This window comes from Oncorhynchus tshawytscha, linkage group LG16 (assembly GCF_018296145.1).
Source record: "Oncorhynchus tshawytscha isolate Ot180627B linkage group LG16, Otsh_v2.0, whole genome shotgun sequence".
NCBI lineage: Eukaryota > Metazoa > Chordata > Actinopteri > Salmoniformes > Salmonidae > Oncorhynchus > Oncorhynchus tshawytscha.
The window spans coordinates 6,505,355-6,518,656 of NC_056444.1; the positions used below are offsets into that span (position 1 = coordinate 6,505,355).

Sequence of the window (13,302 nt, forward strand, 5' to 3'; positions counted from 1 at the left end):
CGAAGTAATTTATACATATAGGTAGGGGTAAAGTGACTATGCATAGATAATAAACAGTGACTAGCAGCAGTGTAAAAACAAATGGGGGTCAATATTAATAGTCTGGGAGGCTATTTGATGAATTGTTCAGCAGTCTTATGGCTTGGAGGTAGAAGCTGTCAAGGAGCCTTTTGGACGTCGACTTGGCGCTCCGGTACCGCTTGCCGTTCGGTAGCAGAAAGAACAGTCTATGACTTGGGTGACTGGAGTCTTAGACAATTCTTCGGGCCTTCCTTTGACACCACCTGGTATAGAGGTCCTGGATGGCAGGAAGCTTGGCCCCAGTGATCAAATCAAATATTTTGTCTCTCTACAAACTGAGTTCTCTCATTATTGTGTTGAGGTAGAACCAGGGCCAGACAGTGTATAAAACAAAGATATTTTTCCATACTACGGAAAGAGGAGCTTATTAAAGTTTCACAGGATGAATGTCGGTCCCATGAGATTGTTGCATGTCATTATTTTCACACACACACGCACACACACACACACACAAACACACACAAACATTCCCGTGGGAATCAAACCCTCAAACCCTAGTGTTGAAAGCACCACATGCTCTACCAACTGAGCTACACACAGAAACCGCGCACAAACACACAAACAACAACAAACAATCATTTTCATGATGTACATTTAAAAAGAAACACGACTACAGTGGTAAGAAGTTACCTGATCAAGTTCATCAGAAACAGCGATACCTGTGAAGAGCAGAAAAGTGAATCAGCGGGAGACAAAATGCCAAGGAACTTTCATGCACTAAACTGTAGTCTGTATTTACAAAGGTTCAGGAGTTAGTAGATGTATTAAGGTTCAGGAGTTAGTAGATGTATTAAGGTTCAGGAGTTAGTAGAAGTATTACGGTTCAGGAGTTAGTAGAAGTATTAAGGTTCAGGAGTTAGTAGATGTATCAAGGTTCAGGAGTTAGTAGATGTATTAAGGTTCAGGAGTTAGTAGATGTATTAAGGTTCAGGAGTTAGTAGATGTATTAAGGTTCAGGAGTTAGTAGATGTATTAAGGTTCAGGAGTTAGTAGAAGTATTACGGTTCAGGAGTTAGTAGATGTATTAAGGTTAGGAGTTAGTAGATGTATTACGGTTCAGGAGTTAGTAGATGTATTAAGGTTCAGGAGTTAGTAGAAGTATTAAGGTTCAGGAGTTAGTAGATGTATTAAGGTTCAGGAGTTAGTAGATGTATTAAGGTTCAGGAGTTAGTAGAAGTATTACGGTTCAGGAGTTAGTAGATGTATTAAGGTTCAGGAGTTAGTAGATGTATTAAGGTTCAGGAGTTAGTAGATGTATTAAGGTTCAGGAGTTAGTAGATGTATCAAGGTTCAGGAGTTAGTAGAAGTATTACGGTTCAGGAGTTAGTAGAAGTATTACGGTTCAGGAGTTAGTAGATGTATTAAGGTTCAGGAGTTAGTAGATGTATCAAGGTTCAGGAGTTAGTAGAAGTATTACGGTTCAGGAGTTAGTAGAAGTATTACGGTTCAGGAGTTAGTAGATGTATTAAGGTTCAGGAGTTAGTAGATGTATCAAGGTTCAGGAGTTAGTAGATGTATTAAGGTTCAGGAGTTAGTAGATGTATTAAGGTTCAGGAGTTAGTAGATGTATCAAGGTTCAGGAGTTAGTAGAAGTATTACGGTTAGGAGTTAGTAGAAGTATTACGGTTCAGGAGTTAGTAGATGTATCAAGGTTCAGGAGTTAGTAGATGTATCAAGGTTCAGGAGTTAGTAGATGTATTAAGGTTCAGGAGTTAGTAGATGTATTAAGGTTCAGGAGTTAGTAGATGTATCAAGGTTCAGGAGTTAGTAGAAGTATTACGGTTCAGGAGTTAGTAGATGTATTAAGGTTCAGGAGTTAGTAGATGTATCAAGGTTCAGGAGTTAGTAGAAGTATTACGGTTCAGGAGTTAGTAGATGTATTAAGGTTCAGGAGTTAGTAGATGTATCAAGGTTCAGGAGTTAGTAGAAGTATTACGGTTCAGGAGTTAGTAGAAGTATTACGGTTCAGGAGTTAGTAGAAGTATTACGGTTCAGGAGTTAGTAGAAGTATTACGGTTCAGGAGTTAGTAGATGTATTAAGGTTCAGGAGTTAGTAGATGTATTAAGGTTCAGGAGTTAGTAGATGTATTAAGGTTCAGGAGTTAGTAGATGTATTAAGGTTCAGGAGTTAGTAGATGTATCAAGGTTCAGGAGTTAGTAGAAGTATTACGGTTCAGGAGTTAGTAGATGTATTAAGGTTCAGGAGTTAGTAGATGTATCAAGGTTCAGGAGTTAGTAGAAGTATTACGGTTCAGGAGTTAATAGAAGTATTACGGTTCAGGAGTTAGTAGAAGTATTACGGTTCAGGAGTTAGTAGAAGTATTACGGTTCAGGAGTTAGTAGAAGTATTACGGTTCAGGAGTTAGTAGAAGTATTACGGTTCAGGAGTTAGTAGATGTATTAAGGTTCAGGAGTTAGTAGATGTATTAAGGTTCAGGAGTTAGTAGATGTATTAAGGTTCAGGAGTTAGTAGATGTATTAAGGTTCAGGAGTTAGTAGATGTATCAAGGTTCAGGAGTTAGTAGAAGTATTACGGTTCAGGAGTTAGTAGAAGTATTACGGTTCAGGAGTTAGTAGATGTATTAAGGTTCAGGAGTTAGTAGATGTATTAAGGTTCAGGAGTTAGTAGATGTATTATGGTTCAGGAGTTAGTAGATGTATTATGGTTCAGGAGTTAGTAGATGTATTAAGGTTCAGGAGTTAGTAGATGTATTATGGTTCAGGAGTTAGGAGATGTATTAAGGTTCAGGAGATAGTGAATGGATTCTCTCCATCACTACGGGACAGGTTCTGTAGAGCCTTGGGTTCAGGAATTAGGGTACATAATTAGGCTTTACAGTTTCGTGCTAGGGATTAGGGTACTGCATTAGAGTTGAGGGTTTAGGGTACAGTATTAGGGTTTGGGGTTTAGAGTAAGTGTTTAGGGTACAGTATTAGGGTTTGCGGTTTAGAGTAAGTGTTTAGGGTACAGAATAAGGGTTTAGTTTGTGTACTCACTACAGGACAGGTTCTCCAGAGCCTTGGGTTCAGGAATTAGGGTACATTATTAGGCTTTACGGTTTCGTGCTAGGGATTAGGGTACTGCATTAGAGTTGAGTGTTTAGGGTACAGCATTAGGGTTGAGTGTTTAGGGTACAGTATCAGTGTTTGGGGTTCAGAGTAAGTGTTTAGGGTACAGTATTAGGGTTGAGGGTTTAGGGTACAGTATCAGTGTTTGGGGTTCAGAGTAAGTGTTTAGGGTACAGTATTAGTGTTGAGGGTTTAGGGTACAGCATTAGTGTTGAGGGTTTAGGGTACAGCATTAGAGTTGAGGGTTTAGGGTACAGTATCAGTGTTTGGGGTTCAGAGTAAGTGTTTAGGGTACAGTATTAGGGTTGAGGGTTTAGGGTACAGTATCAGTGTTTGGGGTTTAGAGTAAGTGTTTAGGGTACAGTATTAGGGTTTAGTTAGTGTACTCACTACGGGACAGGTTCTCCAGAGCCTTGCCCAGCGTCTTGCTTTCCTGCAGGATGAGGTTGAAGTTGCCGCTCTCCCTCCATTCCCACCACGGCTGCTCAATAGATCGCGGTACTGAAACACAACCACAACGGTAGGACAGCGTCACCTATACATCTATACCTATACACCACCTATACACCACCTACACATCACCTATACATCTATACCTATACACCACCTATACATCACCTACACACCACCTATACACCACCTATACATCCCAGCACCTGCACAACCCCCTATACACCACCTATACACCACCTAAACATCACCTATACACTACCTATAAACCACCTATTTATCACCTATACACCCCCTATACACCACATTTACATCACCTATACACCACCTATAGACCACCTATACACCACCTATACACCACCTATACACCACCTACACATCACCTACACATCACCTATACACCACCTACACACCCCCTATACACCACCTACAAACCCCCTATACACCACCTATACACCACCTACACACCTATACACCACCTATACACCACCTACACACCACCTATATATACCACCTATACACCACCTATACACCACCTATACACCACCTATACACCACCTATACACCTATACACCACCTATACACCACCTACACACCACCTATACAACACCTATATACCACCTACACACCACCTATATACCCCCTACACACCACCTATACACCCCCTATCTATCACCTATACATCCCAGCACCTATCTATCACCTACACACCACCTATACACCACCTACACACCTATACACCACCTATACACCACCTACACACCACCTATATATACCACCTATACACCTATACACCACCTATACACCACCTACACACCACCTATATATACCACCTACACACCCACTATACATCAATGGAGGCTGTTATAGCAGCAATGTTCCAACATCTAGTGGAAAGCCTTCCCAGAAGAGTGGAGCCTGTTATAGCAGCAATGTTCCAACATCTAGTGGAAAGCCTTCCCAGAAGAGTGGAGGCTGTTATAGCAGCAATGTTCCAACATCTAGTGGAAAGCCTTCCCAGAAGAGTGGAGGCTGTTATAGCAGCAATGTTCCAACATCTAGTGGAAAGCCTTCCCAGAGGAGTGGAGGCTGTTATAGCAGCAAAGGGGGAACCAACACCATATTAATGCCTATGATTTTGTTGAGCGGGTGTCCATACTTTTGGTCATGTCGAGTACGTAAATCAAGCAAAGCCATCAATAGGAGTTTTCTTTATGGAAAAGCTTGGAGGAAAGTCAATGCATCCCCCTCTCCAGGACCACTGGTCTCCCTTCGGCCTTTAGCATGATTAACAGATGAAAATGGGTCAAACAGGAAGAGAGGTAAGGATCCAGCCTTCATCATCATCACACCAAAGTCCACCGGTCTCTGTCTCTCCCAGTTCTGAGATGTTTAATTTTACCTTTATTGAACTAGGCAAGTCAGTTAAGAACAATTTCATATTTTCAATGAAAACGGCCTAGGAACAGTGGGTTAACTGCCTGTTCAGGGGCAGAACGACAGATTTGGACCTTGTCAGATCGGGGATTTGAACTTGCAACCTTCCGGTTACTAGTCCACCGCTCTAACCACTAGGCTACCTGCCACCTCTACACTCTAACCACTAGGCTACCTGCCACCTCTACACTCTAACCCCTAGGCTACCTGCCACCTCTACACTCTAACCACTAGGCTACCCTGCCACCTCTACCCTCTAACCACTAGGCGACCTGCCACCTCTACACTCTAACCACTAGGCTACCTGCCACCTCTACACTCTAACCACTAGGCTACCTGCCACCTCTACACTCTAACCCCTAGGCTACCTGCCACCTCTACACTCTAACCACTAGGCTACCTGCCACCTCTACACTCTAACCACTAGGCTACCTGCCACCTCTACACTCTAACCACTAGGCTACCTGCCACCTCTACACTCTAACCACTAGGCTACCCTGCCACCTCTACACTCTAACCACTAGGCTACCTACCACCTCTACACTCTAACCACTAGGCTACCTACCACCTCTACACTCTAACCACTAGGCTACTCTGCCACCCAAATTGATGAATGAGGAGATATAGACATGTGAAGCCCTAGCTTCAAACCCATTATGACCCCTGTTACTTCCTATATGGACACGAGAACAATTGAAATCCTCTCACCATCTCTTCTCATCCAATCAATTATCGCCTTGAGAAATGGTTGTGTTTGGAATGTGGAACACATGCACTACCAGTCAACATTTTTGACACATTTACACAAGGTTTTTTTCTTCTTTCTATTTACAATTTTCTACGTTAAAATAATAAAAATGAAGAAATCCCCCCCCAAAATACTGTCAGTGATTTATTCAAGGCACACTTAACCAGCATGACCACCAAAGCATTATGCAGTGATACACCATCCCATCTAGTTTGCGCCTAGTGAGACTATCATTTGTTTTTCCAACAGGACAATGACCCAAAACACACCTCTGGACTATTTGACCAAGAAGGAGGAGGGTATCCTGTGGTCCAGGTGTGGCTCAGTTAGTAGGGCATGGCACTTGCAATGCCAGGATCGTGGGTTTGATTATATACCAACAGAGAAGGTAAGGAGAGATACCTACTGAAAAGAACATTTTATTTCATGGCAAAGAACTCTCATTTTACTGTTGTCTTCCATTAGAACTTTTCCTTTAGAATTTTTGTTTCTTTGTTTACAGGTCGGTTTGTTACAGAAAACAAAAAAATCCTCTAAATGACGAACTGAATACTAAGTATATAAGCCCATTATGTTCTGGTGCAGCTTTGCGAAGAGCACAGCTCTTGTTTCATGTATTTTGCCAGACTGACAAAGCTTTAAGGAACAAAGAGAGAGAGAGAGAGAGGGGCAGGGAGAAGCAGCCAGAGGAGACACACGTCCTCTCTTTCATTTCCTCCTGATTGTGAGTGATGGTCTGACCACAGCCTGAAATAGACTGGAACTGGCATGAGAATGAGAGCAATGCTGAATTATTGAAGTTTCTGCCCCTCCTCCCTCCTTCCACTCCTTCCCCTCCTCCCCCTCCTCCCTCCTTCCACTCCTCCCTCCTTCCACTCCTTCCCCTCCTCCCCCTCCTCCCTCCTTCCACTCCCATATTTCTCTATCTGTCTCTCTCTATCTCTCGCTGTGCCTCACACCTTCTATCTCTCTCTCTTTCCACTATCGCCGTCTCCTCCCCCCATCTCTCTCCTTCCCCTCCCTCTCTAACCACTTCATCTCTCTCTCCATTTGACCCAACCTATGAGTCCATTACATCCCCCTTCATTCAGTCTGTCCCCAGTTATCTATAGAACCTCGTTACATCACCCTTCATTCAGTCTGTCCCCAGTTATCTATAGAACCTCGTTACATCACCCTTCATTCAGTCTGTCCCCAGTTATCTATAGAACCTCGTTACATCACCCTTCATTCAGTCTGTCCCCAGTTATCTATAGAACCTCGTTACATCACCCTTCATTCAGTCTGTCCCCAGTTATCTATAGAACCTCATTACATCCCCCTTCATTCAGTCTGTTATCCCCAGTTATCTATAGAACCTCATTACATCCCCCTTCATTCAGTCTGTCCCCAGTTATCTATAGAATCAAATCCCCTTCATTCAGTCTGTCCCCAGTTATCTATAGAACCTCATTACATGTTCATTCAGTCTGTCCCCAGTTATCTATAGAACCTCGTTCATCACCCTTCATTCAATGTCCCCAGTTATCTATAGAACCTCGTTACATCACCCTTCATTCAGTCTGTCCCCAGTTATCTATAGTCTCATTACATCCAGTCCCCAGTTATCTATAGAACCTCATTACATCACCCTTCATTCAGTCTGTCCCCAGTTATCTATAGAACCTCGTTACATCACCCTTCATTCAGTCTGTCCCCAGTTATCTAGTAGAACCTCATTACATCCCCTTCATTCAGTCTGTCCCCAGTTATCTATAGAACCTGAGTTACATCACCCTTCATTCAGTCTGTCCCCAGTTATCTATAGAACCTCATTACATCCCCTTCATTCAGTCTGTCCCCAGTTATCTATAGAACCTATTACATCACCCTTCATTCAGATGTCCCCAGTTATCCCCCAGTTATCTATAGAACCTCATTACATCACCCTTCATTCAGTTTAAGTTATCTATAGAATATTTACATCACCCTTCATTCAGTCTGTCCCCAGTTATCTAAGAACCTCATTACATCCCGTCCCCAGTTATCTATAGAACCTCATTACATCACCCTTCATTCAGTCTGTCCCCAGTTATCTATAGAACCTGTTACATCACCCTTCATTCAGTCTGATGGCCAGTTATCTATAGAACCTCATTACATCCCCTTCATTCAGTCTGTCCCAGTTATCTACAGAACCTCGTTACATCACCCTTCATTCAGTCTGATGAGTTATCTATAGAACCTCAGGCATCCCCTTCATTCAGTCTGTCCCCAGTTATCTATAGAACCTCATTACATCACCCTTCATTCAGTCTGTCCCCAGTTATCTATAGAACCTCGTTACATCACCCTTCATTCAGTCTGTCCCCAGTTATCTATAGAACCTCGTTACATCACCCTTCATTCAGTCTGTCCCCAGTTATCTATAGAACCTTTACATCCCCTTCATTCAGTCTGTCTCCAGTTATCTATAGAACCTCATTACATCACCCTTCATTCAGTCTGTCCCCAGTTATCTATAGAATCATTACATCCCCCTTCATTCAGTCTGTCCCCAGTTATCTATAGAACCTCATTACATCCCCTTCATTCAGTCTGTCCTCAGTTATCTATAGAACCTCATTACATCCCCCTTCATTCAGTCTGTCCCCAGTTATCTATAGAACCTCATTACATCACCCTTCATTCAGTCTGTCCCCAGTTATCTATAGAACCTCGTTACATCCCCCTTCATTCAGTCTGTTCCAGTTATCTATAGAACCTCATTACATCCCGTCCCCAGTTATCTATAGAACCTCAATCATCACCCTTCATTCAGTCTGTCCCCAGTTATCTATAGAACCTGTTACATCCCCTTCATTCAGTCTGTCCCCAGTTATCTATAGAACCTCATTACATCCCGTCCCCAGTTATCTATAGAACCTCATTACATCACCACTTCATTCAGTCTGTCCCCAGTTATCTATAGAACCTGATTCATTCAGTCTGTCCCCAGTTATCTATAGAACCTCATTACATCCCGTCCCCAGTTATCTATAGAACCTCATTACATCACCCTTCATTCAGTCTGTCCCCAGTTATCTATAGAACCTCGTTACATCACCCTTCATTCAGTCTGTCCCCAGTTATCTATAGAACCTCATTACATCCCCTTCATTCAGTCTGTCCCCAGTTATCTATAGAACCTCGTTACATCACCCTTCATTCAGTCTGTCCCCAGTTATCTATAGAACCTCATTACATCCCCCTTCATTCAGTCTGTCCCCAGTTATCTATAGAACCTTGGTTACATCACCCTTCATTCAGTCTGTCCCCAGTTATCCCCCAGTTATCTATAGAACCTCATTCATCACCCTTCATTCATTCAGTTGTCAGATAGTTATCACCCTTCATTCAGTCTGTCCCCAGTTATCTATAGCATTACATCCCGTCCCCAGTTATCTTAGAACCTCATTACATCACCCTTCATTCAGTCTGTCCAAGGGTGTCAGTTATCTATAGAATATGTTACATCACCCTTCATTCAGTCTGTCCCCAGTTTCTGAGAACCTCATTACATCCCCTTCATTCAGTCTGTCCCCAGTTATCTATAGCTCAGTTACATCACCCTTCATTCAGTCTGGTTATCTAGGAACCTCATTACATCCCCCTTCATTCAGTCTGTGTTATCTATAGAACCTCAGCATCACCCTTCATTCAGTCTGTCCCCAGTTATCTATAGTCCGTTACATCACCTTCATTCAGTCTGTCCCCAGTTATCTATAGAACCTCGTTACATCACCCTTCATTCAGTCTGTCCCCAGTTATCTATAGAACCTCGTTACATCCCCTTCATTCAGTCTGTCTCCAGTTATCTATAGAACCTCATTACATCACCCTTCATTCAGTCTGTCCCCAGTTATCTATAGAACCTCATTACATCCCCCTTCATTCAGTCTGTCCCCAGTTATCTATAGAACCTCATTACATCCCCCTTCATTCAGTCTGTCCCCAGTTATCTATAGAACCTCATTACATCCCCCTTCATTCAGTCTGTCCCCAGTTATCTATAGAACCTCATTACATCACCCTTCATTCAGTCTGTCCCCAGTTATCTATAGAACCTCATTATCCCCCTTCATCAGTCTGTCCCCAGTTATCTATTCAGTCATGTCCCCAGTTATCTATAGAACCTCATTACATCACCCTTCATTCAGTCTGTCCCCAGTTATCTATAGAACCTCGTTACATCCCCCTTCATTCAGTCTGTCCCCAGTTTCTATTCAGTCATGTCCCCAGTTATCTATAGAACCTCATTACATCACCCTTCATTCAGTCTGTCCCCAGTTATCTATAGAACCTCGTTACATCCCCCTTCATTCAGTCTGTCCCCAGTTATCTATAGAACCTCATTACATCCCGTCCCCAGTTATCTATAGAACCTCATTACATCACCCTTCATTCAGTCTGTCCCCAGTTATCTATAGAACCTCATTACATCACCCTTCATTCAGTCTGTCCCCAGTTATCTATAGAACCTCATTACATCCCCTTCATTCAGTCTGTCCCCAGTTATCTATAGAACCTCATTACATCACCCTTCATTCAGTCTGTCCCCAGTTATCTATAGAACCTCGTTACATCACCCTTCATTCAGTCTGTCCCCAGTTATCTATAGAACCTCATTACATCCCGTCCCCAGTTATCTATAGAACCTCATTACATCACCCTTCATTCAGTCTGTCCCCAGTTATCTATAGAACCTCATTACATCACCCTTCATTCAGTCTGTCCCCAGTTCTGTGCGATAGAGTCTTGACTAGCGTACTCATCTGGCACTGGCCCATTGGACAATAAACCATGACTAATTTAATGGGAAATGAAGTCCAATTAAAAGGGGGGAGATTGAAACCAATGAGGCGAATCATTGGCGTACAACAAGTATCAATACTAAAGGCTGCAATCAAAACTCTGCTGTAATCTGTTGCACCCGAACCCTAGGTTCAACAGGTTTAATTGGTTTAATTTACCATCTGTTATCATGCCGAGTTCTGGGGTTTCTGGCGGGAGTAGAGGATAGGTACCGGCCACATCATTAGCTGACAACATTCATTGGTAATGACAGAGGAACGGAGAGGACTAATGGAGGTGCCATTTTAACAACATAACAACATTCTATCATGACACACTGTAGATATAGTATATATAGTATATATAGTATATATAGTAGATATAGTATAGTATATATAGTAGATATAGTATAGTATATATAGTAGATATAGTATAGTAGATATAGTAGATATAGTAGATATAGTATATATAGTATATATAGTAGATATAGTATAGTATATATAGTAGATAGAGTAGATAGAGTAGATATAGTATATATAGTAGATATAGTATAGTATATATAGTAGATAGAGTAGATAGAGTAGATATAGTAGATATAGTATAGTATATATAGTAGATATAGTATAGTATATATAGTAGATATAGTATAGTATATATAGTAGATATAGTATAGTATATATAGTAGATATAGTATAGTATATATAGTAGATAGAGTAGATAGAGTAGATATAGTAGATATAGTATAGTAGATATAGTATATATAGTAGATATAGTAGATATAGTATAGTAGATATAGTATATATAGTAGATATAGTAGATATAGTATATATAGTATATATAGTAGATATAGTATAGTAGATATAGTATATATAGTAGATATAGTATATATAGTAGATATAGTAGATATAGTATAGTAGATATAGTATATATAGTAGATAGAGTAGATAGATTAGATAGAGTAGATAGAGTATATATGGTAGATATAGTAGATATGGTATATATAGTAGATATAGTAGATATAGTAGATATGGTATATATAGTAGATATGGTATATATAGTAGATATAGTATATATAGTAGATATAGTAGATAGAGTAGATATAGTATATATAGTAGATATAGTAGATACAGTATATATAGTAGATATAGTACATATAGTAGATACAGTATATATAGTAGATATAGTAGATATGGTATATATAGTATATATAGTAGATATAGCATATATAGCATATATAGTAGATATAGTAGATATAGTTATATATAGTATATATAGTAGATATAGTAGATATAGTATATAGTATATAAAGTAGATATAGTAGATATAGTATATAGAGTAGATATAGTATATATAGTAGATATAGTAGATATAGTAGATATAGCATATATAGCATATATAGTATATATAGTAGATATAGTATATATAGTAGATATAGTAGATAGAGTATATATAGTAGATATATATAGAGTAGATATAGTAGATATATATATATAGATATAGTAGATATAGTAGTAGATATAGTAGTAGTATATAGTATATATAGTAGATATGGTATATGTAGTAGATATAGTAGATATAGTATATACAGTAGATATAGTAGATATGGTATATAGTATATATAGTAGATATAGTAGATATAGTAGGTATAGTATATATAGTAGATATGGTAGATAGTATATATAGTAGATATAGTAGTATATAGTAGATATAGTATATATAGTATATATATATATAGTAGATATAGTAGATATAGTATATATAGTAGATATATAGATATATAGCATATATAGTAGATATGGTATATGTAGTAGATATAGTAGATATAGTAGATATGGTATATATAGTAGATATAGATATAGTATATATAGTAGATATAGTAGATATAGTAGATATAGTATATATAGTAGATATAGTATATATAGTAGATATAGTAGATATAGTATAGTAGATATAGTATATAGATAGATAGATTATAGTAGATAGAGTATATAGTAGATATAGTAGATATGGTATATATAGTAGATATAGTATATATAGTAGATACAGTATATATAGTAGATATAGTAGATATGGTATATATATAGTAGATACAGTATATATAGTAGATATAGTAGATATAGTATATATAGTAGATATAGTAGATATGGTATATATAGTATATATAGTAGATATAGTAGATATAGTATATATAGTAGATATATATAGTATATATAGTAGATATAGTAGATATAGTAGATATAGTAGATATAGTATATATAGTAGATATAGTAGATATAGTAGATATAGTATAGTAGATATAGTAGATATGGTATATATAGTAGATATGGTATATATAGTAGATATAGTAGATATAGTAGATAGAGTAGATAGAGTAGATATAGTAGATATAGTATATATATAGTAGATACAGTATATATAGTAGATATAGTAGATACGGTATATATAGTAGATATAGTACATATAGTAGATACAGTATATATAGTAGATATAGTATATATAGTAGATATAGTATATATAGTAGATATAGTAGATACGGTATATATAGTATATATAGTAGATATAGTACATATAGTAGATACAGTATATATAGTAGATATAGTATATATAGTACATATAGTAGATATAGTATATATAGTAGATATAGTATATATAGTAGATATAGTATATATAGTAGATATAGTAGATATAGTATATACAGTAGATAT

The 13,302-nt window shown here is 38.7% G+C and overlaps 1 protein-coding gene across 1 annotated transcript in view; it reads right to left on the reverse strand.

The window, feature by feature from the left end:
* LOC112242105 (uncharacterized protein C8orf34 homolog) overlaps positions 1-13,302 on the reverse strand; it is a 163,851-nt gene that overhangs the window by 114,767 nt on the left and 35,782 nt on the right. The window contains exons 4-5 of the mRNA XM_042298624.1: positions 3,541-3,651; positions 712-740 (exon numbers count right to left, since the gene is read on the reverse strand). Of these exons, the coding sequence (XP_042154558.1) occupies positions 712-740; positions 3,541-3,651 (140 nt within the window). The remainder of the gene's footprint in view (positions 1-711; positions 741-3,540; positions 3,652-13,302) is intronic.